Source organism: Athene noctua, chromosome 13 (genome assembly GCF_965140245.1).
Source record: "Athene noctua chromosome 13, bAthNoc1.hap1.1, whole genome shotgun sequence".
Classification (NCBI taxonomy): Eukaryota; Metazoa; Chordata; class Aves; order Strigiformes; family Strigidae; genus Athene; species Athene noctua.
In genome coordinates this window covers 22660717-22685570 of record NC_134049.1, presented here as the reverse complement: position 1 = coordinate 22685570, position 24854 = coordinate 22660717, and the positions used below count along the sequence as shown (strand labels likewise).

General features: G+C 43.4%; 2 protein-coding genes across 2 annotated transcripts in view; both read left to right on the top strand.

Moving 5' to 3' along the window:
- ARIH1 (ariadne RBR E3 ubiquitin protein ligase 1) overlaps window positions 1-12924 on the top strand; it is a 65485-nt gene extending 52561 nt beyond the window's left edge. The window contains exons 10-14 of the mRNA XM_074916880.1: window positions 5625-5755; window positions 5854-5911; window positions 7189-7449; window positions 8317-8429; window positions 11275-12924. Coding sequence (XP_074772981.1) covers window positions 5625-5755; window positions 5854-5911; window positions 7189-7449; window positions 8317-8429; window positions 11275-11359 — 648 coding nt within the window. The 3' untranslated portion in view covers window positions 11360-12924. The remainder of the gene's footprint in view (window positions 1-5624; window positions 5756-5853; window positions 5912-7188; window positions 7450-8316; window positions 8430-11274) is intronic.
- A 1107-nt stretch (window positions 12925-14031) lies between these two features.
- BBS4 (Bardet-Biedl syndrome 4) overlaps window positions 14032-24854 on the top strand; it is a 44464-nt gene continuing 33641 nt past the window's right edge. The window contains exons 1-2 of the mRNA XM_074917616.1: window positions 14032-14094; window positions 15727-15778. Coding sequence (XP_074773717.1) covers window positions 14071-14094; window positions 15727-15778 — 76 coding nt within the window. The 5' untranslated portion in view covers window positions 14032-14070. The remainder of the gene's footprint in view (window positions 14095-15726; window positions 15779-24854) is intronic.

Sequence of the window (24854 nt, the reverse complement as noted above, 5' to 3'; positions counted from 1 at the left end):
TATTTGCACTTACGAGACCTGCACTAAATTCTTTCTACTTATACAAACGATACAGCCCTTGCAGCAGAGTGCGCTGGAGTAGATGGCCTTTTAGTTAAACTAAGCTACTTTCATACGAGTTCAGCTTAACTAAATTAATTTAAATTTGAGATAAAGTAATACAAGTTCCTTATCAAGCCCTTCATTCTCAGCCTTCTTGTGGAGAAGGGTTGAATAGTCCAAGGTTTTGCACACTTCTTTTTTCAGTTTGTTGTACAAACTTCGTTCCTAAGTAGTCCCTTTCTTGAATTAAACGAGGCAGGTTTCCGGTGTTGCAAATAAAGAAGTAATACAGAACCATTACTCTTGTTAAGTGGGCATTCAAAGGAGTAAGAGATATAGAAAATTTGGATTTGTGCATTTATTGTGGGCTCTTAAGGTGTATCAGGACTGTCTGAAAGGATCCTAAAAGGAATAGAGGGAAAACTGGTTTCAGACCTGACTTCCAGTGATGTTAATCTTTCTGCATCTTAGAATGGTAAAGAACAACAGATGCTAACGGTGCTGATCTTCACCCAAGGCACTCTTGGGGGTTTTCTGTTGAAGTTAAATTGGTGTTAATGAAAGTTGTTCATCTGATACTAAAAATGCCCCTGCCTTACTGCTTTTGGCTCCTGGCATGTCACCATCTCGTTATCTTCTGGGCTAGACCGGGCTTGAATGCCTGATGTATAAACCAGGCAGATTTTCTTCCTCCAAAAAAGCTACTGGCCGTTTTTCTCCTCTAAGCAAGATAAAATGGCACAAACCCAGTTCTGTTCCTTTTCAGGTCACTTTTTAATGTCTGAACATGTGCTCCCTCTGTACTTTCTGGAAGTCCTACATTTGTTCTAACGCGTGGAGATTCTGGCAGCCTGCTAGATCCTCCCCGAGCCCTAGCATCGAACTTTGCTCTTTCATTTCTCACCAGCGCGGTTTCGTGCCAGAGCTGTGAACAGCATCTTTCCTAAGATGTCAAAGTGCCATCTCTTCCTCTCAGATGAGCAAGTGTTTAAAATACCCTGCTTTGCTCAATGACTCTAGGTGTTGTCATGGTGTACTATTTTGCACTAACCATAATTAAGTTCAGTGTTCTCGGATTTTGTTGAAATGCATTTAGAAATCCCTGTGGTGTTTGAGGAATTTTTTTTTTTTTTTTTAATAGCATGAGTTTATGGGTGAAAGCGTCACTGTGAACGTGGCTGGGAGGCTGATGTACACCAGTTGCCTCCAGGAGTTCCCAGAGAGGACTAATCTGTTTCACCTGCCCTGAAATATGAAATATGCTTCTAGTTAGCCTCCTGTTCATAAAACAGCAGCTGAGGTTTATGGTGTTTTATGTACACGCAGCCTTTTACGACAAAGTAGGGATTGTTCTCCTTTGCCAGGTTTGCCCAGGCTTTTGTTTCGAAGTGCAGTGTGTAAGCACAACACAGAATTGTTTAGAGTGGAACAATGTTAATGAGGTCACTTCTGCATTGTGGCATGACAGATAACGTGCAGAATAATCTACCAGTTTAGTAATTTGATTTGCTGGTTATTATGTTGTTGCGTAGCCGTAATTCTAAATAAGATCTTCCTTCCCTATCCTCCTTAATCTATAAATCTCTCCCACTCATTGCGTTGGTGGCTTGAGTAGTTGCTGCTTTTTTCTTTCTGCTGGTGTTCAGCATTTCTTTAGTATGTTCTTTTCATGGCTTTTCCTTAATTTTTAATAATACTCCACCTCTACAGTTTTACACAACTTCATAGATCTGTATAGCTTACTGTGAATCTGTTTTCCCTGTGCTTTGTTTGACAGGCATATAAAGGCTTTAAAATGATGGCATTCCCTGTAATAAAAGGGCTGTAATTAGGGTCTTTTTGTTCTAATTTGCATCACAGGGCTAGAAGCCCTAAGCACCATGTGGTATTGAGACGCTGAAGAGCTTGGTCTCATTCTCAAAGACAGGAGAGCAGAATTTCAGTGCTCCTAACTGAGCCTAGCTGCAGATGAAGGTAGCCCCACATCCTTGTGGAGTGGACATGCCCCACTGCACTTCTCCCAGCTTGGTAGGTTAGCTGGGAACTGTTTCACTCTTCTTCCAGTTGTGGGATTTTCCTAAGCAGGAGTGATTGCTGCAGCTGCTTGGATTAGCTGTGTCTTCCATCACGGCACACAGATGTCGGCGTCTCATCAGATGAGAGGCATTTGGAAGAAACTGCATCACTCTGCAACCACCATCTTCTCTTGAAAAACCACTCGTCATTGTGTGCCCCAGGGCAGCATTTGAGTGACAGGGGAGCTGTGTCGTGATGTGTCAGGGGTGCAGTGCCTCTGTTCATACGTGTTAGCACAGTGCACTCTGATTGATGAGCATGTTGAGCAGCAGTTGTGGAGGATATTGATGGGATAAACCTAAATTTGGGTCCCGCGGTGTTGGTGCAGGATTGGAAGAGGGAGGAAAGCTGCCTGGAAAAAGAAAATAGATACTGCTCTGGGTACAGTGCTCAAGGGAGAGACCATTTCTGACTGAAGTTCACAGAACTGCATTGACTAATTGAGAACGAACTTACCCGCCTGAGTACCCATCCTGTGGACACCCAAGAAGACATGTTAATGTTGTCCCCCCAAGAGGATCAGCAAGGGAGCTACTGTGCTTCATTCCCTCTGTAGTACAGTTACTCTGTTTGCAGGTTAAACACAGGTGATGGGGAGGAAGACAGGTCTGAAAAAATCCCCATATGTGCTTGCTTGCTGCTGGAACCCATCAGAGTTAACAACCAGCCCAAAAAAACACTGGACCAAAGCAAATAAGCAGTGAGCTAGCATGTAGTGTGCTGACAGAGCATGAGGATGAGAGGAGAGGTGCAACTGCATAAAGAAACATTCATTGGAACTACTGGAGTAGTTCACCAAATCTGGGGAATCTTTTTATTTACACGACAAACCTGGTGTCCTGGTTTAAACCCAGCTGGCTGGTGGCCAAGCACCATGCAGCCACTTGCTCACCCTCCCCTGCCTGGAGGCTGGGGGAGTAAATTGAAGGGGTAAAGGTTGAGATCTCAGTCATAGGTTGAGATAAAACAATTTAATAGTTGTAGTAAAATAAAACAATAACAGAAAGTACACATGGGTAATGTGCATTGTGATTGCTCACCACCTGCTGACTGATACCCAGCCTGTTCCCAGCTAGTGATCCCAAAAGTATGAAGATCCTGCAATTGCAATCCTGGAAGCGAGAGAGAACCCGTCTCCTTTATATACTGAGCATGACATTACATGATACGGAATATTTATTGGTTAATCTGGGTCTGATTCTCTGGCCATGCTTCCTCCCAGCTTCTTGTACACCTGTGCACGGGCAGGACATGGGGAGTTGGGAAGTCCTTGATCTCTTAGCAACAGCAGAAAACATCAGTGTTTTATCAGCATTCTTCTCATACCAAATCCTGTACTGAATCCAAACCACAGTACTATTCTAGCTACTAAGATGAAAAATTATCCCAGCTGAAACCTGGCCTACTGGGTATAAACTGAGCATTGTTGTCTTACTCTGGCCAAGGCCTGGTTGTGACCTGTCGGTGGGATGGGAATGCTGCCTCTTCCCAGCTGAACAGGAGGGCAGTACTCCCCAAATGAGTGCTGTAATAGCATCTCCTTTCAAAGGAATGGCTCAGGAAAACCTTGTTGGTTGTGTGGGATGTTGCCTGTTTCTGTCCAGTCCTTAATCCTTTCCCTTCAGGATCAGGACATAGGACCAAAGCAGGACTTTGAAGAGGAAGAAATGATGGCAGTACTCAAGTGGAATGCTCTGCAAGTTGCTGGGGAGGCCAGAATCATGAAATTATTTAGGTTGGAAAGGAATGTAGTGTTGTGCAGCCCTGCAGCTCCAAGCAACGATAGCCTCAAAGTTAGGGAAAGCTGCTGTAACGAGCCTTGTTTTCCATTAGTGCTCAGGTCTGCAAAGTTAGAATCATCGGGAAACAAAAGTAACTGAAAGCAGTTTAATAGTAATGTTGGCCTGAAAGAAGTTGCAGTCCCTCATGTCTTCCCCCTCGTCTCTTTTCCCTTGTAACCCGCTTTGCCTTACTGCAGACCTCCCGCTGTGCCACGGGAAGCACCACGTCTGACATCTGGAGACCACATTGGTCTTCCTCACCTCCTGAGCAATCTTCTGAGTACTTGGTCTGCAAATTCTCTTGTCTCTTACAATACAAATAGGCAAACTCATATGAAAATGTAGTAGTAGTTGGGACACTTGGAGTGAGTGTACAAGAACGTGTTGGATTGTGTCCTATATAAAAGTAGCAGTTACAGACTGATTCAACATGTTAAGTTCTTCCTTTATTGAGAATTCATCTGAATGCCAGAATAGGAAATAGTTGCTCTGGTTAATAAGCAGTAAAGATGTGTTCCTAACTGAGGAGGGGATTTTACATGCTTCTGACCCAAAAGCTGCAGCTGATTTTACATGAGTGTGGATTACTTGTTTGGATGTGTTATTGCCTGCCAGATAAAACTGGCTCCTGCAAAAACTTCATAAATGCTGGTGTGGTTGTGTGATGAGCTGGACTGAGGAACTGATCCAGGCTAAAATGTTTTTTAGTTTTATTTTGGGTTTTTTCCTCTGTACTTGATGCTTGACTTTAACCTGGTGTGTTCCCTGGCCCAGCTTTTGTGCAGCTGTATTGTGTCCTGGCACAAGAGAAGTGTCACAGAGATAGGAACGAGTGGCAGAAGAGAGTTGAACTTGCTTCCTTTGCTCCTAGAGGCAGCTTAGTATATTCTTGCAACCTTGGTTTTGTGTACTCATTGGGATAGTACAGAAATAATCTTTTATGCTCTACGTGAGTTGAATATCATTTTAGGAAGCGGCCATATGCTGCTGATACATGAGAATGATATTGGTGTTATAAAAAAACAACCTATTCCCCAAAGATTTCCTGGTGCAGTGCTGCTCTTTGATATCCTCATATTTGTCAAAGACCTCACACCTGAAAGGGAAAAGCCCCATGTGGGCTTTTGTAGAAAAGTCTTCAGTGAGGTGTCACATGAAGGGGGGAAAAAAGGGACCTGATGGGAAATGTGGCAATGCCCCAGGAGGAGAAGTGTCTTTTTAGCTGACAGGAGCTTCTTTGAAGCATGCTAGATTCTTGCTGCATGTTTTCAGATATTTTTTGGATGGCATTTTACAACTGCAGGTGTCTTGGATTGATAACAGCATGATACCAGCTCACTGTTAGGCTTTTTCAGTTTGAGTGCTGAAGTGGACCAAACACTTGATGGTAAGGAAAGCCAGATGCCTTCCCCTGGGCTGTTACAGACCATCACTACTGCTGTGATTTTGGAGAAGGTCATGAAATTACCCATCCAGTGTTCCACTATGACAGCAGCACAGATAAAACGTGTTATTCCTTGGGGTTTTTGCTATCTAGCTGCTCCAACTTTGGAAATACTTTAGGGCCTGACTCGGAAGAGGGTCTCCATGATCAAAGGGAAGCAGTAAACCATGTATTTCACTTGATGTGCTGTCTCTTACTGCCATGGGAACCCTTCTAACTTGTCAGGGCTGTTGTGGGCTCTGTGCTCTCCCTGCTAATGGTGCTCTCTGTCTGGTGAACAGGAATGCCCGAAATGCCACGTCACCATTGAGAAGGATGGGGGCTGCAACCACATGGTCTGTCGGAACCAGAACTGCAAAGCCGAGTTCTGCTGGGTGTGCCTGGGCCCCTGGGAGCCCCATGGATCTGCCTGGTGAGTTCAGGAGCGTGCCTTGCTGGAAGGTGAAGAAGCCGTGATGCAAACGGCATTGATTTGGACTGAAATCTGTGGAATCGATGTCCCTGTTACAGGTACAACTGTAATCGCTACAATGAGGATGATGCAAAGGCAGCAAGGGATGCACAGGAGGTGAGTCCATAACCTTTGGTGGTAAGGGAGCTCACCAACCCTGGGGCGTGCTTTCTGTAAACCTATAAATCAGTTCTGAAGAATTTCCTGGATTTGGGCACAAATTCGAAAGACAGTTAAGTTTCCCTGCAGCTTTTGGACTCTTGCTTTGTGCCAGAAAAAAAATGTTCAAAGCCACTTTAACCCAATTTGAAGAACATGTTAACTCAGTTGTTATCTGTCATGCTGCCTTGCCTGTTTTATAGCAGCTCTTCACTTGAAGTCATCATAATGCCATGGGTCTGGGACAACAAGCTTCACAGCCTTTGTAAAATGCTCTTTGCTGCAAAGTTTTTAATGTGAATCCTGAGGTGTTTAAACACAGCAGACCTTTTGAATGTAAATAAAATAGACTGCTGTCATTCCAGTAGCTATATTTGGAGGCTTGACATAGAAGAAATTGCGGGTGAAGTTGCAGCTACATTAAGCTGTTTTGTGAATATGAGAAAACCCTTCTTAATGAGGAGGGATTGCATGCTGTGTGCTGCAGCTTGTGGAACTCCATTTCCTGCATCTCCGTCAAAGTGCTGTTATAGCCAAGAACCAAACTATTTCCTGCAGATAGGAATGACTTTGGCTGATACGTGCTACCTTTGTGCTTCCACAACATACAAGTTTAACCATGGCCATGTTGTCATTTTTTTACAGTTGATCTCAGTGAGAAGAAAATAAGGTTAATGGCTGTGTATTGAGTCATCTTGGTTCTCTTCTGCTACTTAGCACATGGTGTCTTTTCCTGCTTTATAATGTGTGGCCTAGGCAACCCAAGGTTGCCCTCTTTAACACAAGCACAGTAATTATTTAATTAGAATTGCTTGTTAGCAAAAAATTTAAAAAAACACCCCCTGCTTCTTACTTGTTTGTCATGACACTGGAAGCATTTAAGTCCTGTAACTTGAATTCAGAGGCTGAAATTCAAAGCTTACCAGGCTTTAGCAATGCAATTCTAATTACTTCCAAGGTTGGGAGTGAGGATGTCACAGCTGTGCTAGGAAGTCCCCTGCATGACAGCGAACTGCCGTGGGTCTGGCCTCTTATTTTCACACAATGTCAGGGTTAACAGTGCCACCCAAAGTGGCACCATCAAAGTCTGGCCAGTGGGAGAGGAGAGGAAACACCCTTGGAAAGGAAGCTTGTTCTCAGGATCAGGAAGAGCCTCATGAAGGCTTTACTTCTCCTGTAGCCATTACTTTGTTTTAACTATTTGTTTTCTTTTTCCCTAATGGGAATTAACACAGCGATCCAGAGCAGCCCTGCAGAGGTACCTGTTCTACTGCAACCGCTATATGAACCACATGCAGAGCCTGCGCTTTGAGCACAAGCTCTATGCTCAGGTGAAGCAGAAAATGGAGGAGATGCAGCAGCACAACATGTCGTGGATCGAGGTGCAGTTCCTGAAGAAAGCAGTCGACGTCCTCTGCCAGTGTCGTGCCACACTCATGTACACTTACGTCTTTGCCTTCTACCTCAAAAAGAATAATCAGTCCATTATCTTTGAGGTAGGAGAAAACATGGCTGTCAGGAGTTCAGCTCACAAAGCTAAGCAAAATAGAGATTTAATGCTTGGAGAAGCTCTTATTCCCAGTTTTACTAAGTGCATCTGTCTTAATAGTTGTGCAATAGTTAGAGGGCCTACTGGGCCTCATGTAGCATTGTCTGCTGGAGGAAAAAGTTACAAAGTGCTGCCCTCTAAAACAAGAAAGGGAGCAATGTTCTGTCTTGAACTGGCAAAGAAGGCCTTAAACCTTAAATCTGGCATTTTCACTTTCCCTGGTGTGGCTTTTTTCCAAGGGCACTACCATTAAAATTGCACTGCCGTTAAAATTGTCCAGTCTGCTTCACAAGCAACGCTGTATTGACTGGTGATGATTTAGAACAGTCCTTTGCTGGTCTTTGTGCAGAACTGAAGCAGAATGCTTCCCTGCTGCATGCTCAGCAAAGGGTGCACAGAACTACTGAGCAGTAGCGAAAGCTGTGCTCTGATGCTGCTGTGCACGTACCAGGGGTCAGTAAAGGCTCTGCCAATGCTGTTAAAAAAAAAAAAAAAAAGAGACAAGGGGCAGAATGGGAGATGAACTGCCTTTTACCACACTGTACCACTAGTAAGGAAAGGATTTTTTTTAGGCTTGCCAAAATATTGCAGATTGAGGGAGATGTAAGACTTGCAGGTAGATTCTCTTCTGATCAAATGAAGAAATTTCAGCTTTTTCAATCTTGATGCTTAGAGCAGATTACTAGAGGGTCACACAGTGCATATCTAATCCTGTTTTTTATTTCAGCACCGATTTCAGTTGAAGAAAAAATATCTTGCTCCTTTCCCCCCAAATATTCCTTTTTTCTTTTTGCTTCTTTCTTTGTCTTTGCAGAATAACCAAGCAGACTTAGAGAATGCTACAGAGGTGCTTTCTGGGTACCTTGAGAGAGATATATCCCAAGATTCGCTGCAAGACATAAAGCAGAAAGTACAGGATAAGTACAGGTTTGTTTTTATATAATTCTCCATCTCAGAGCTGCCCGAGTACCTGTATTGCCATCCTGTGTGACAAGTAATGGCATGTGTACTTTGCCAAGCTACAGTTTTCTCCAGAGTCGTGTCCCTGGGAAGCTGTTTGCTCTTGGCCTTCTGCCATACATTGTGATGATCAGCTGGTCCCTGGGCATCTGGGAACAGCAGCCGCGGTGTCCTGCGCCAGCCCCTGACGACATCAGCGGTGAAGCCCTCACACATATGCTGGCAGCATGTTTTTGTGCCCCTGATGGGACCAGCCCTCGGGGGGAGGTGGCACCCTGCAGGGAGAGGCTCCCGACTCTGCCTTGCATCTGCTCTGCTGAGCAGTAGCTAGAAGATTCAATCCAGTAATGAGAAAATCTTGTGGCCAAAAGCAATGGCTGTTCCTGCACGGAAGGAGCACGTGGGAATGGCCAGGACCGAGGTGGGACCTGCATAGTGAAGGCCAAAGAACAGGGTGTGGCTTTGTTGTTCCAAGCTGACAGCTTTGGTCCAGGATGTTTCCATAAGTGAGCAATCAGCTCTTTTATTTATCTGTTGGCTCCATTTGTGCAAAAAATGGGTGTAGTAAAGCTGTCCTTGAAGAAGGGAGAGAGCAACCTGCCCAGGCAGGGAGGAGAGCCGAAGGACCAGGGTCCAGGTGACATAAATGCCAGTGCTTTTTACAGTCCCAGGGGAATGGCTTCTGCACAGTGGAAAAATACAAAGCTGTAAATGCGGATGAGTCACAGGATTATGGCTTGCATTTTTGAGGCATTTTGCCAAAGTTACCGAATTTGTTATGCCTAGCTTGGAGCGGGGGGAGCCGAGGTAGGGTGAGCAGGGACTCTGGGTAGTGGAAGTAGCCATTAAGCTTTGGTGGGCCTGTGGCCTGTTCTGGCGTAGTCTGGCAGCACGGCTAGGGCTGAACAAGATTTGCCAGACCTTCTCTTTTGAGACATTTTGTAACTTACCCTTTAAGACCACCTTTAAGTTGGTATCTTGGCTCAAGCTGCCTGTTCACTTAAGCCCTCTGCAATTGGATGCTCTTCTAGGGATGGTAACAGCTATCCAGAAGAAATTAAAACCTAATATAGCCTCAATTGCCTGGAAACATAGTATCCCAAACCTGCCTTCATGTTTCTGGGAAGAAAGTATGCATCTGTCAAGCCCACACAGGTCCCTAATTAACTAGTTCAGTCATGTCTTAAGTCCTGCACGGTGCTCTTTGTGTACTGGTTCCAGCGTACTGATGCAAGACTGGGGCCAAGGATGTTATCAAGGTGGGTTTAAAGAGCTCTGGGAAATTGCAAGAACTGACCTCCTAGCTAATTCGGTTTCAGCTGTTTTGATCTCTTAATTTGCAAAGACATTTCTAGAAAACAGGATTAAACCCCCACCACCAGCAGCAAAATAACTGAAGCTGGAAAAGCAGGAACTGTGAATGTTTGCTATCACATGCTTCAGAAAATCAATGGGACTTTGTGTACGATGATTTCTGTTGCAACAGCTGATAGCAATGAGAAGAGCCAGAACAGTTTTATTCAGATAAATCTGTTGGTCTGATCAGACACTGAGTGGTAGCAGCATAAGGGCTGCGGGTTAAGGTGAGGGGTTTCTGCCTACGTGTTGGCATGCCTTGTGATCCAGGGTAGCTTTCTGCTCGGGCCTCCTGCTGGGACACTCCTCCTGTGCACCTCGCTTTAGTGAGCAGAGGGATGTTTGGCCACTGCTGAGCAAGCCAGGTTCCCAGCTGCCAGAGCCCCTCGGACGCCGTCCTGGCTGATGCACGTGCCTGGAAACTGAACCGCAGAAATCCCAGCAGGAACCAGTAACTCAGCAGTCAGCTCCCGGGTTCCTGTTTCTCACGTTGCAGCGCACCACTGCAGGCTGGGTGCTGCTGAACCATGGACTGGCAGCACAGCTGCACCTGGCGCCTTGGGAGCTCTTAGGCTTGTCCCTCCTGTGCCTAAAGATGATGTAGACTTCAGCATTGCCGCTGGAAGGGGTTTAATCCAGAAATGCCTGCTGCTTATTTATAAGTTGCTCTTGGAACCTGAATACTTTAAATGTTTCTCTGCTTTTTATCTTTTTAGTTGGGTAACGCACCCGAAATGAACATGGCATCATTTGATATGTTCCTATGATATCACTTTTCCTCAGTATCATTGATCCTGGTAGGACTGTGCCTAACTCTGGGATCAGTTTTATTTGCAGCTTTGTCTGTTTAAATGAGTGTAGGTGGGAAGATTCTGCAGGGCGTAGTGCCCCTCTGAGACCTAGGAGTTGCAATGCCATGTAAAACTTGCACTCCAACCAGACCACTAACCCTTTCTTGTAGCCAGCATGACCACTTCCATCTCCACTGGGATTTTGGAGGGGAATAAAGCTGGGTCAGCACTCCTGAGGCTTTGCCCAGCTAGCGCCTGGATTTTTGTTGTCCTGATACGGCTCAGAGTAGGCACCAGCCTGTGTTTGAGGAGAGCTCCATCCCATTTCGGGTGTCACTGCTGACCCGTGCTCTGGCTTTTGCAAACTGCAGCCGCTGCTTCTTCCTTTTTCAGTTATTAATGGAGGTTTCTCAGCTGTAGGGGCTTTGGGGATACTTTTGCATGGGAAACTCTAAATTTGCATGCTGTTTTTTCAGCCGGGGACCTGGAGTTGAGTGACTGGAGTAACTGAAGTCTTAATTAGAGCTGTTAACAGGCTACAAAGTCCCTTCTCGGGGGATCTCCTCTTTCGGAAGCGAGGCTTAATGTAGGTTTGCGTTGCGCGGTGCTGGGGATGAGCTGTGGTTCCTAACCTGCCTTTTCTGTGCTGTTCCTCTTTGGTGCAGATACTGCGAGAGTCGACGAAGGGTTTTGTTGCAGCACGTGCATGAAGGCTACGAGAAGGACCTGTGGGAGTACATTGAGGACTGAGACTGGCCCCGCATTAAACGAACTCTGAAACCTTTACCATCTAGAGTGCTCATGCGATTCAAATCAAACACACACAAGGCGCTACCTACGCCTGTTACACCGCTGGTCTGTAGTACCGGGATTCTGTTTTGTTAACAGAAAATTTAAGTAAATTATATTGTAATAAAAAAAACAAAACAAAAACAAAGGTAGATAAACCATTGTACAACAGTATTCTAGGCGGCCAATAAGTGTGACAGACGCACTAAAAAAAAAAAACCCTCCAACTTTAACTTGTAACGTAGCTTCATTCTCCAAGCCGACTCCTTTTTCTTTTCTATCTTTCTTTTCCTGTGTGTAGTACAGATAAAATTTAAACCAGTTTCTTGACACTGCTTTTCATGTCCAAACCAGCCATTTTGATGTACTTTGGTAAGGGGGGATGGCTCTCCCACCCCCCTCCTCCTCTCTGACACCCAGGTACACGGATGAATGTCGATTGGCTCATTGTAAAGATGATTCTTGGGGAGGGGAGGAGGGGGGGTACACAGCAAGGAAAAAAAAAAAAACCTTTGTATATGACTTTTAAAACAAAAAGAGGACAACACAGTATTTTTCAAAGTTGTATATAGCGCATATGCATGGACAAAGAGCAAGCGTGGCACGTGTTTGCATAATGTTTAATTACAAAAAAATATTTATTCTTTAAAAATCTTCAAGATTATGTCTATTTGCTGTGCATTTTCTTTCAGTTTGATTTTTTGTTTTGTTTTGTTTTCCCTGGGATGGGGTGGGGGAAACGTGTGCTGGTGTAGTGAATAATTTTTTTTTTTTTAAGGCTTTTACCAGAGAAGTTGGGTTTCTCCGCTTCCTGCAGTGTTCCTTTACATCCACAGCCTCCACGGTTTGTGTGTTTATCCATTGCTGGCGACAGACCCGTCCCCTCGCGCGCAGCTCCTGACGCTCCGTAACCCCGTGTGCATTGCCTTAGTGACCAGTGCACACTGTGATTCAGGATGCTTTGCCTTTTTTTTTTTTTTTTTTTTTTTTTTTTCCCCCTGGATTGATAACTGCCCAAATCCAACTCTGCTGTTCCCATCCATGTACACAGGACATGCGCTCTGAACCCAGAGGATGGGGGTGTGGGGGTGTGTGTGTGTGTGTATTTAGTTTTATTTTTACTTCTGAGGCAGGAAAAGGAGAGGGGTATTTTACACCACTTCTCAAAAGACTTATGGCAAGATTTCAGCTGTGGATCTCCTCCCTCCCCCTTTAATCTGTCAAATGGACCGTTCCTTGCTGTTTAAGTTTCACTTACATTATAACAAGTCGTAACATTGAAAAGGAAAGATGATGGAATTGTCTTTGTGTTTGTTTTGGGCTCAGTTACTGGGCATACTGTCCTGGCAAATATTTAACACTCCATCTAGTGCAGTAGAAGTTGAAATCAGTGGGGTATTTTTCAGTTACAAGGGGAAAGAACTAATAAGTTAGCTACTGAGTCCATTTTTATGATTTCTGTAACAAGAGCTATGTTAAAGTAAACAATTGGTGGTGGTTTTATTAAATTTACTCCTGTATAGGAATTCCTTCTGTGGTATTTTTCGCCAGGCTAGTGTCCTCAAAGTTTTCTGCCAATCTGCCAGCTTCAAGGGGGAATCAAGTTGGAAAGGGGTGAATTTAAAAAGGCAGATCACAGGCAGGTCTTTAATACGAAGTGTTTCCAGCAGCCACCCGAGTCACTTTGGCTCCCTCACAGATCAGTACCAACACTTCCAGGGATGTAGTTTTGTCTCTCTGTGCTTGTTTTCCCCTTCAGCTCTCCCTACAATGGCTTATTTGCCTCTGGGAATCACATGTGAGAGTATCTGCACCGCAGCTGGTTCCCCTCTTAGTTTTTCTGCCACTGCCCTGTGAGGGGTGGGATGGAGCAAGGCTGCAGCCTGTCAGTCTCTACCTGCAGGTGCTGGCTACTTTGGCACACAGAAATTCCCTGTATTCAAACGGTTCTGGAAGCCATCTGCTCTGCTGGAGCATTGGTGGGCTGGGCAGCTGGAAGTGTTAAGTCTACCTGGCATTGGGTTTTTACTCCATGTTTCCCAAACTGAATATACAAAGGATGTAACCCGAAGGAAACCTGGTCTGTGGTGTCTTCAATTTCGATGGCTGTTGGCAAACCTTAATAGTGATAATTAAGACCCTGTTCTGTGGGAGCAATCTGCTGCTGTTCCTCTCCAGCTTTCAAGCACTCCCACAGGAATTGCCAGTCTGTAACAACGCCGTCGCTGCTCACGCTGCTGTGGTGGGCAGCTCTGCAGCCTCTTCCGTGGAAAATACAAAGAAGAAAACCCCCCCCATCCCTGCCTCCACCTTCCTGCTGGTCTGTAGCTCTTTAAGGGGGTTTAGGGGAGCCCAGCCTGCGTGAGGAGAGAGCCGAGGCCTCGGGCCCCTCAGCTGGGGCCTCCCTCCATCCCGGCCTTGTTCCATCTCACACTGCGGGGGAACCGAACACGCCCTTCCTAATAAACTTATATTTTTTAGTTTCAGTAGTTACTTTGGTGTTTTTCATGGGCGGACGGGCCGGGGCTGAGTCCGGCAGAGCCCCGGGTCCTCCCGCCGCCACCGCCGCCTTCCCGTCGGGCGCCGCGCGGCGCGGCTCTAGGGCTGTCCCGGAAGTGCTTCCGGGTCGGCCGGTAACCCTGGTAACGGGCGCTGCTTCCCGCTGCGGAGCCATGGCGGAGCCGCAGGCCGCACCGGTGAGGGGCCGCCAGTGCCCGCCCGGCCCCCGGGAGCGCGGCGGGGGGCGGGGGGCCTGGGGAGGCGGGGGGAGGCCGGGGCGGCGGCGGGAGGTGCTTTTAAGAGCGAGTTTTGAAGCTTCGCACACTTGGCAGTGAAAACATAACGGCAGTTCTGATTTTCATCGGCGTCTAGTGAAACCTAAACCTTCCTCGACGTCCATCACAGATCACTCTTCCCTCCTGCAAAATTGCCCTCGAGCAGGCTGCGTCGTGCAACCTGATTTCTTATTGTTAGGTGCTCGTAAGGAAAATAAATGGACTTGGAATAAGGCAAAGAAGAATCCTCTTATGGATAGATATCAGATTAAAAGGTGAAGAGCAGAAAGAAGGAATAAATGCTCCTTTTTTTGTGGTGGAGGGTGGTCATTAATGAAGACCTGCAGGGATCTGTTCCAGGCCTGTGTTGTTCCGTGTATGTAGAAATAATCTGAACAAAAGGATGGCTAGAAAATTATTAAGGTGAGGAGGAAATATGAGAAACTACAGGAAAGACTTTACAGTGCTGAGTGATAGGACTTAGAATTGGAATGATGTGTACCGATCAAAAAAAAATTGCAAATATAAAGAAAAGGGCCTTTGTGCTGATTATTGCTGCTTAGGAACGAGTGCTTGGAGTTGGATAATTCTGTGAACATATCAACTCAGCTTTTCACAACAGGAATCAGAAAAGTGAATAAAATGTTAGAAATTATTAAGAAACAAACCTGGTAAAAGCCTTTTCTGTGTACATCTGGGTTATTTTCCATGTCTCGGATACTGTACTTAGGATCTCTGATCTTCCCCGTCTCCAGCAGAAGAGTGTGGAGCTAGAAGATGTTTCCAAACCATTACAAGGAACAAGGGCAGACTGAATTACCACTTCAAAAAGTTGTTTATTAAGGAGAGGGAGATGCAACGCTTATAAAAATATATAAAATCCTGTGTTATGTCTGGGGAAGAAGAGCGAGTAATGTCTTTTCCCCAAGAAACTGGAAGTCAGAAGAAAAACTGCTTCCCTGTGTAATCATGTTTCTCTTCTGTGAAGGCTTGTTTTTTGATGCAAAGTAAGAAAAAAGTATAGAATGCATTTATTTTCCACGGACGCAGTACATGCTTGTCTGTGAGCTCTGGGCAGTATTTGCAGGTTGGGGTTTGTTGCCCACCCTGTGATGGGACCCACTGCGCTCATGCACCTGCTGATGGTTCCCCTGGAACGACTCTGTTCTAATGAACTTTATAAATGTTTTATAATAAATGTTTTTGGCGTTTTCCTGTGTGATCTCTAATTAGCATCTTAAATGCTTGAGTTTTGTTGTTTTACAAGATAACAATCACTTTCTAGAATCCTAATAAATAGCACTGAGCCTATGGAACAGGAATGTACTGTAAAACGAGTGGGTTTATTTAATCTACATGGTGAACAGAAATCTCTACCTAGCTGTGGCCAGGGAAGAGCAGTGCTTGGCAGGGCAGAGTTTGTCTAGCAGCAGTGATGCTATTTTTATGCCCTCTTTTGGGATTTGCCAGTTGTCCTTTCTGTTTATTTTCTGGAACAGATCTTCAAGAAGCCTTGCCTGGTGTATTTAATATTCCTCTTTCCTGTCTTTTCAGGTTTCTTCATTGCCAGCAGCTACAGAACATCCAAAATCCCTTACTAAAAAAGGTTTGTTTGAAGATATGATTGTATTTCTTGGGCACGTTGATTTTAAGATTTCTTTTATAGTGTGTGCAGCTGTCTGGTAAGAAATAAGCGTCCACTGGGAAAAGACAAGACTTATCTAGATTATAAACTGCTGAGGACAAGTACGTTTTTCTAGGGTCTGTATGATCACTAGCTCAGTGCTGTTGCTGGCTGACTTACTGTACCTACAGCCTGTATCATGTGTGCTTGTAATCTAAGAGACTGTTGGTTTTATTGTGTACATACTTGTTGGGCTGCTAATGAGTTTGGTGTTCATTTATCTTCTTAAATAATACGAGGGGTTTGTTCATTTTAGGTTCTTTAGAATAATGTCATGCTGTAGAAATGATCTTGGGAAACTAACATTGTGCCTTGTTGACTTTTCATGTTGCATTTTCTAAATTTTGAAGTAGAAGGGATGTGCAAGTGAGATCAAAGCTGTCAGGTTGTAACTGGTTTTAATTATTGGTTGGTTGGTTTGGTTTTTTTTACATACTGAGAGTTAATTAACTCAGTCTGAACTGTTGTTTTGAAATCTTGATTGAATTTGAACTGGAACAGGAACAATTTCAGTTATCGGTTCAAAATGTTTGACTAAAGTCTGATATTTTCTGAGGGGTCTGGTAGAGCCTGCAGCATATTTTGATGTCGCAGCCTCTGCTCTCCCCTCTTCCCTCACTCTTGTGATGTGACTTGTCCCGGCACACTCAGCGAGTGTTTCCTTCTCTGTGGTGCTGATCTGTGCTCACCTTCCTAGTATGGATCCATTCACTTTAGAGACTTTTGTGCCTACCTAAGGTGAGGTTTGGGGGTTTTTTTTTGGATTTTCCTTTCTTAAGTGCCCATCAATTCAGATTATAATTAAGAGTGAACTCTGCAGTGTTGCTAGAGCCCCAATATACTTACAGTGTCGGTCAGGAGGAGTCCTCCTTTTCCCTTACCTTTTAATTCAGGGAAGCTCAGTTGGAGCACTGTACTTGGGCCATTTTCTACCCCAAATGTGTGATGTGCCTGTCAGAGTACACTTCAGGAGGAAATCTTTGATATTTCTAAATTCCTTCTGATGGAGACTGCCTTGGTGATAATGCTGGCATTAAAAAGGAGCTTGTTTGGCAACTGAGTACTACGTCATAGTTTCTGCCTAAAGATGAAGTTCTTCATCTTGCACCTAGGCTTTGGGAAGCTGGAAGAGCCACTTTGCTTTTCTTTTGGGGAGGTCAGGCTAATATCATGTAGTCCCGATTCCTGGCAGCAGAATTCCAGCACTTGAGCAGAACATGGCTGTCCTGGAGATGGTGCTTGATGTTTCACTAGTCCTACAGCTGTTGGCTTGTCCAATCCAAGGCTCTTTTGTACATTGCCCAGAGCTGAAAGGAAGACATTGCTATTGCTTCAGGCCTGTGTGCAAGTAAAAATGAAACTAAAATTTACTTGTATCTTGACTGTCAACTCTTTTAGAGCAAGGATTACTGTTACTTTGAACCAATTAGCATGGCTTTCATGGAGGCACTGCTTCACTCCTTAGTGAGATGGTTCATCTCCATCCTTTTCTATAAAGATTATGACTCTGATCTCCTCCTCATCCTCAGTAACACCCACTTTGTTCTGCCTCGTCGAGCAAGTCCTGTCTCTGATATTTGCAGTTTTTACAGGACAGTGTACGTTTGTAGTTCTCTAAATAAAACATCTGTAGAGGGACCAGGCTGATGGTGTTTGCCAAGAGGTGGACTATCACTCCCCAGCACTCTCTCCTGGCAGGCTGAGGTCTATTAAATCAACTCTGCATAATTCATGAGCGACCGGAATAGCTGAAAAAGAAAGATGGGGCCATCAGTCTTACAAAGAAGCTGTGAAGGTGTGCTGGATAGAAGCTGTCCTGCCTCTGTCAGCTTGCTTCTTAAACTGTCTGTCAAGTGCCTTCCTGCTTTTAAGTGTGCCCAATTTAATATTGATTATTTGGGAGAATGAACTGTGGCAGCTGCAGCTTTCTTAATGGGATTGCTTCTGCAGATCCCGCCTGCTGTTTGATAAAGAGCTGCTTGTTTGTGGCTGCCGAGGAGGAGTTTTCTCTGCTGCTCAGCATTTCACATTAACAACCCTGTGTGCTGGTTTCAGCCCTGCCGGGACCGGAGAGCACGTTGCAGTTGCCTCTCCCCCACCCTCAGCCGGTCGGGCTGGAAGTTAAGCACAGACCCTGGGCTAAAATAAGAAGAAATTTAATACAACAGTGTGATAAAACAATCTGAACAACAACAGTGGCAATGATAACAACAATAAAAAGCAGTAACAATGAACAAGACAAAAGATATACAGAGAAATACCGCAAAATGGTCAGGGAACAAGCCCGCTGCGTGTGTGTGCACAACCCCAAAACCAAAAGCGAAAATAAAAAGGCTCCTCCCCCGGACCTGATGTCAGCATGGTATGAATAACCCGGCTGGAGATCCCTTCCCCCTCTCTCTCTGCTGGGGAAACTTGACCCTATCCTAGCTGAAGCAGGACACCCTGAAACCAAGCTGGATGCTTCTTTAAAAAGAGCCACCAATGTTCCTTCAGGTTTTAAGGCTGCAAGTCCGAGGATGGGCAAAGGCTGTGCGAAAGAATTGGTCTGTCTCCATCAACAGCCAATGCTCCTTCCACCTCCTTCCTTCATTTGGCATTGGTGCTCGCCCAGCTGCATACCAGAGGGGAGAAAGTAGTAAATGAAATCTACTTACTCGTGGCTCTGGATTTCCCTTTGATACCAATACGACCCTTGACTTTTATCTATGGTGAAGAAAAAAGATAATCTAGCCTGTGACTTTTGTCATTTTGTTTTCTGTCTCTTAAGGTAAATGGAGGCATCTCCAGTACCTGGCACCTCAGGTCATTCTGAAATGAAATGCCTTGGAAGCCTTCGTGCTTTGCCATTTAGGATTTGACTGTGTTGCCTTTAGTGCAGTGGCAAAAGCTGATTTGAGCTGCCCGATCGTTAATCTTTAGGAAATGAGGGCAGCAAAAAGATTTGTAATAGGGAGTGATATAACAGTGTCCTTTGTGTGGGGGTGTGATGTCGGGGGCACGTAAGAGAGAAGGGGAAATAACGAAGGTGATGTTGTATATGCTATTGTGGAGTCTGGCAGGAAGGAATAGCATCTTTTTCCCATGACAGGTTTGGGGTTTTTTCTAATAGGGTTTTTGCAGAACATCTTAATGGAGTATCTCATCCTATTTTAGTTTGGCTGAGGAGAATTATGGTGAATTTGAAGGAGCCAGGCAAATCTACATAAGTTCTGTTTGAATAGAAGAGTGTTGCTAAACTTATTTTAAACTGACATTTTTAAACACTGAATGGTGACTTTCTGTTGCAGCAACTTGCCTTTTGATATTTGCATTGTATTTTCAAGTGGGATGCAAGAGAGATATTGTAACGAACATTAACGCAAGCTGGTCTATGAAATACAGAGACCATATGGTGTAATATGGTCTCCTGTGAACAGTTCGGTGTGGATAAAATTTGTGCCCAAATAAAGCATGTATTATAATAACTAAATAATGTTGTTGTACACGAATGAAGTAGAGTATGACCAAGTCATTGCTGAAGTCCTAACTTTAATCATCACAGTGCCAGGATTCAAATTGTAACAGCTTGCCTGTGTTTGTACTGAGTAGAAATAAGGTAGTAAATGTATGTTTCTGCAAATGTGATCTCAGATTTGCAAAAAATCATTTGAATGACAAACCACACATGTGGGTTTTGTTGCTTAGCCAGAAGAACACCAGAAAACTGCATTTTCAGTCCAAGCTGTGGTGCAGATGATAATATGTTGAATAGTGTTAAACTGTACATCCCAAGAGTCGAGCAGCTTCCCCTCACTGTCGGGTTGCCTTCCTCCTATGGATGCTCCTTTGATCCTGTCTGTGAGATAAGAAAAAATGGAAACCTAGAACTAGTGTTTAGCAACCTGATTTTATGGCTGATAAACAAGAATAACTTTGAAGCAAGAGGCAGAATTTGCTCTTGAATTAGTTGCTGTCAAGGTTGACCTGTCATGTGGCTTTTAGGTTGCAAAAGCCTGAAAGGTTGGGATTTAAGAGAGTCTGTCTTGCAGGCAGGTCAGCCCAAAGGGAAGACAGTGAGATTCAACAAGCATATAAAGGGTCTGGAGCAGATTGGGGGGGGGGGGGGGGGGAAGGCGTCGTACACAACAATCAGGTTAGAAATATCTAACATCTACATCTAGCAATCTAAATTAAAGGGACCAGTGGAAGGCAAGCTCCTCGGAGTATCTTGTAGCTACACTTGGTGACAATCATTACTCAGCAGCTGACACTTTAGTAGCTAAAACCATTCATTATTTTGTCCTTTACCCCCCGTGGGGAGAGCTGCTCTGAAAATCAATTCCCTTTGTTGCTACATCAAGATCCATAACTCTTCCCATGTTGATATTTTGTCCCCAAGCAATTGATGGTAGAATAAAGGGAGCTCTGTTCCTTGAAGCGATGTAGAGTTAATATCAGCCTGCTGAGATGGCATTTTAATCTCCCTGCTGCATTTTAAATTAATCAGATATTTTCCTAAATGCTTTACTGGTTTTAAACTGAGATAGGCTGACTCCCATCTTTCCACTTTCCTTTTGCCACACAGGCAAATCAATTCATTTTATAGTATCTGATAGTACTCTAGCAGAGAAGCACTTTAACCAGCTTGTATTGTTGATTTTTATGGAATATAACTTGAATTTATTTCCCTTTATCCTGGAAAAAAAATTTAGAAAGGAAATTCTGGGTTCATGTTAGTCTAATAACAGGTCAGAGGTTAATGGAACAATTTTAAATGCATTTGGATTTCTACACAAATATTAGACCTCAGATTTTCTGAGATACAGTGATGGCTTTTTAATAACAGGGTAGAATCCTAAATATGTATATACTATAATAAATACACTGAAGCAAAATAAAGTAGATTTCACTTGAGTTACTGGGAAGAACTTGGGCTAGAAATCCATTAGACTCTGAATTGTTACCAACCACCTTTATGTTTACCCAAGGAAGGGTCAGGTAGATAATTTTCAAAGCTAAAATCTTCCTCTTGTAAATTTAAAAAATATTAACAGGAATTAAGTGTTCTCCCCAGTCCTGGGCACTGGGATATTGTTTCGGGTGCTTTCTAGGTGTGTTTTTTTCTAGGGTTTGAAGCAAGGAATTCTGCCTTGGATTAACTGTGACCTTTGGCAAAGCACTTTGACTTTTGTTTCTTTCCATTTATCAACCACAAGATTGGTCTAATATTCAATGACAGCTTTTGGATGCTGCAGGCTTTCAGTTAACAAAACATCTGGAGACGTTAAATGAAAAATATTGTATAAATGGATATATTGCAATGCACTACTTGGCCTGTTGGAGTGCTGCTGAAGATGGCACTGAAAGGTGCAGGCGAGATGCGTGGGAGAAATTTTAGAGTAGTCTGTGGTCAGGTCAGCCTGTTAGGCATTTTAACATGCTCAACGCTTCACTTTAGAGCACTTCTATAAAGTAAACCAGGTGTCTGGAGGTTTCAAGGTTTGTGAGTCTTCATCTTTTTTTTAAGTTGAGTTCGACTTCTGTCTTATATAATTACAAGCATAACTAGCAGAAATATCTTGTAAGGCCATTGTGGGTCATTGAAAGGGAGGAAATGAAGTTCTCTCCACTTTAAATTACATTCTCCATTTCAGAGACAAAGTAAGTTGCTGACCCAAGATTAAAACAGCTGATGAAGTAGATTTATCAGTGATAAACACACAAGTGCTCGGTGTCCCTGTGCAAAGTTTGATTAGATTGGCTATTGCAGATAAATTCAGTAATAGAAACAAGGAAGTGTGTAATGTAAATGTGTGTTTTAAAGCTGTGGTTGTATCCTGCCTAAACTCTGCAGTAATGAGGGTGATGTTCTTTGTAGCTCAAAGTTACCACACTTTTACCACACAGAAACCTGAGGCTTGGATAGATAACATCGACACAGTATTTTGCATCTTACCGGGGTAGTTTCTTTTGTTTAATTGAATTTTGAAATTTCTCAAGTAGCGTGTGTTATTCTCGTCCAGCTAAATCCCATGTCACTATTTAGCTCAAATACTGGTAGTGCCATCCTTTTCATGTGGGTGCTCATCTTTGAAGCCAAGGGTAGTCAGTGGGTTCTAATAAAAAATAATTGCACATGCTGATTTGATGGGCAGTAAAGTTCACTTTTTCTGATACTGATTTTGGTTAGGAAGTGCTCATGACAATAAGCAGTCTCAAAATGTGACTGTTAGATAATAAATAACTTTCAGATTATGCAGAAGTAGATCAATCTCTCAGGGTGATTCCTGCTCACACAGATGAACCAGTGGTGATCCCTCCTGCTCCTGCAGGTATTTTAAGGGATCCTGTAAGTATTTTAATGGCTGAAGCACTCTGAAGAACAGGAACTTTTTAGTACCCTGAGGAGTTGATTCTGTGCACTGATCACTTCTGAATTCCTGATACATTTTCTTAAATCAATATAAATCCGTTCTTTGAGCCAGCTTCAAAGCTGTCTTTGAACTTGTAAGAGGGAAGCTGCCTGAGAAATCCAGATAAAAACAACCCCCTTGAGTTAAATTAATTAATACTTTAAAGTGTGTCAAAAAGAAAAGACATTAGTGGAAATCTCATGATTGTGGGGGAGCAAATGCAGTTCCCGTGTATGTACCTGCCAATTGGTTTCCATTTGGCTATGTGCAAGTCAAGGTTTTTTAGTCTGTTTGAACCTACAACCTTGTGGGAAGAATAACATAGATTAGTTGGTAATTACATCATTGTTTTAGATAAGAATTTGATTTTTTTCATCTCTTCACAATAGGTGGGTAGTAGTGCTGTGTGTATTTTGTTCAGGATCTGATACAGCTGTTAGTTTTGAGTGGTGAGATTAAAAAATGAGTTATCATTTTGGGTTAATTAAATGGTATAGTATACTTCATCCTCTTCTCCCCAGAATAGCAGCCCAGTAAGCCCTGCACCACAAAGAACTGGTAGTATTTACGTTTGAATGTGCTAGCACAGCTCTGCCCTCTTGTGTGTGTACCTTAATATCCGTGATTACAGGAACAGGGAATCCTTTGCAGGCAGCATAGCAGGTGTGTTTTTCTGACAAGACTGCTATCTGTAAAATTTTAGTGCTAACTTTTAAATGAGAAGATTCATAGTTTCAGTTCTAGCTTTACGTCTTTTGGCAGTTGACAACCTACTTCATTTCCTCTCTGTAAAGAGGAAAATCTGTATCTGCTTGTTAAGCCTCTTGCAAACCTAATTAGGCAATGAAAAGTGCCATAAAAATGCCACCTCTTGTAGAATTCTGGCAATTGTAATCTGAGTGTCTTTAGATAATTTGATAATTAAGAAATTTATTACACTGGGTTAGAATCAGGAAGAGGGTGAAGTACAATAGCTCTGCTTTAGAGGATCTAACTACAACTACAACATATTACTTTAGGATCACATTTAAATTGGTAAATTTATTTTTTGAAGTTCCCTTGAAAGTGCTAGACAAGTTTCTTTTTTCAACTTCATGTTTGTCTGTTGGTGTGCTGCTTACAGATAAAATGGCATCTCCTATTGCGAATTTAAAAATAATTTAGTAAAAATAGTAAGTGACAAATTTAGGAAGGGTGAGATTCATCTTTCTGACTGGAGATATCTCTGATGTAGAACAAGTCTCAGCAGATCACCAGTGCTCTGCATTTAGTCAGTGCAAAGCCCATCTGATGCCATCTGACCTCTCCCAGCCACCTTTTTGGGATACAGTGAATCGCTCCCTGAGGATGTGTATTCCTCTCTTTACTTCAAAGACAGCCCAAGGCAAGTAACTCAGATGTCTTAATTTTCAGACACTTAAGTTAAAGGAGATGCATCCCACTCAAGAATGTCAGAAGTAATGTTGTCTGTGCAACTTGAATTTGAGCCTTGGAGTCTTGAGTGAAATATACATTGGCCTTAGTGCAGCTCTCCAACATCATCCATTACACAGGAATGATGGGACTTACTGGAAAAGGAACAGGTCACTGAAGGCTTTTTAAATAAAAGATATCTTCGTTATTCAGTGCATAGCCAGTTGTCGTGTTAATCTTCATCTATCAAGTCCCATAGATAAATTCCCTCATGCTGCAAGGTATTTCTGTGTCCTACTTAAACGCTGTATTATATGTTAAAGAAATTTTGTGTTTCCCAGTGCTTGAGGTCTTGCAGTTTCAGAGTTAACGAGCACAGAGACTGCAACAGTTCCATGGCCTGAGCGGGGCTGCTGCCCATCCCACTTGCTGGAGTGAGCGCTGGCTGGGAGATACCGGCTCTCAAACTGGACAGCCAGAAACCGTGGATGGGCATGGAGTGGCTGCCTTCAGGAAGCCTGGTTGGGTGATTTTTCCAGATTTGTAACAGAAATCAGAGTGAGGTTTTTTTTGTCTCGTGAGCAGTTTTACGGCATCTTAACAAAGAGTGTGTTCATTCACTCCTTCCAGGGTCTGTCCCCTTTGCTGCAGACATTTTAAGATGTATAACAGATGCTGCAGAAGTCCTGTGATCTAGTCATGGTTTTATTAATATTTCTCAACAGTTTGTTCACTGTCTGACCTTGATTCATTTTTATATTTGTCATCATTAGGAGGCAAGGCACCCAGTGAAAATACTGGTGTGTTCCTTTAATTGTGGATGTGCTTGTGTAATCAAAGACTGTATCGTTAAGATATTTGTGCAGTAGGGAAGAGTGAAGGCTGCACAGGCAAATATTCATACTAGAACAGACACCCAACCATGGAAAACTTCATCCTGAGGCAACAAGTCTGGAAGAAGTTTTCATATTCAAAAAGTAGGGTCTTGTAGTAGGGAGTGCTGAAACATTTGCAAGACCAACTTCTATATTTTTTTAATATATATATTCTTCTAATATCATATGCTTCTAATATAATGTTCTTCTTTGGCAGTGGATGAAATGAGGATGGGTTCTAGATGTTACTCCCTGTTAAGTGGGAAGTTTCAGAGACTGTCAGGGCTGAGTTGTGGTCTTCTCCCTGTTATAATT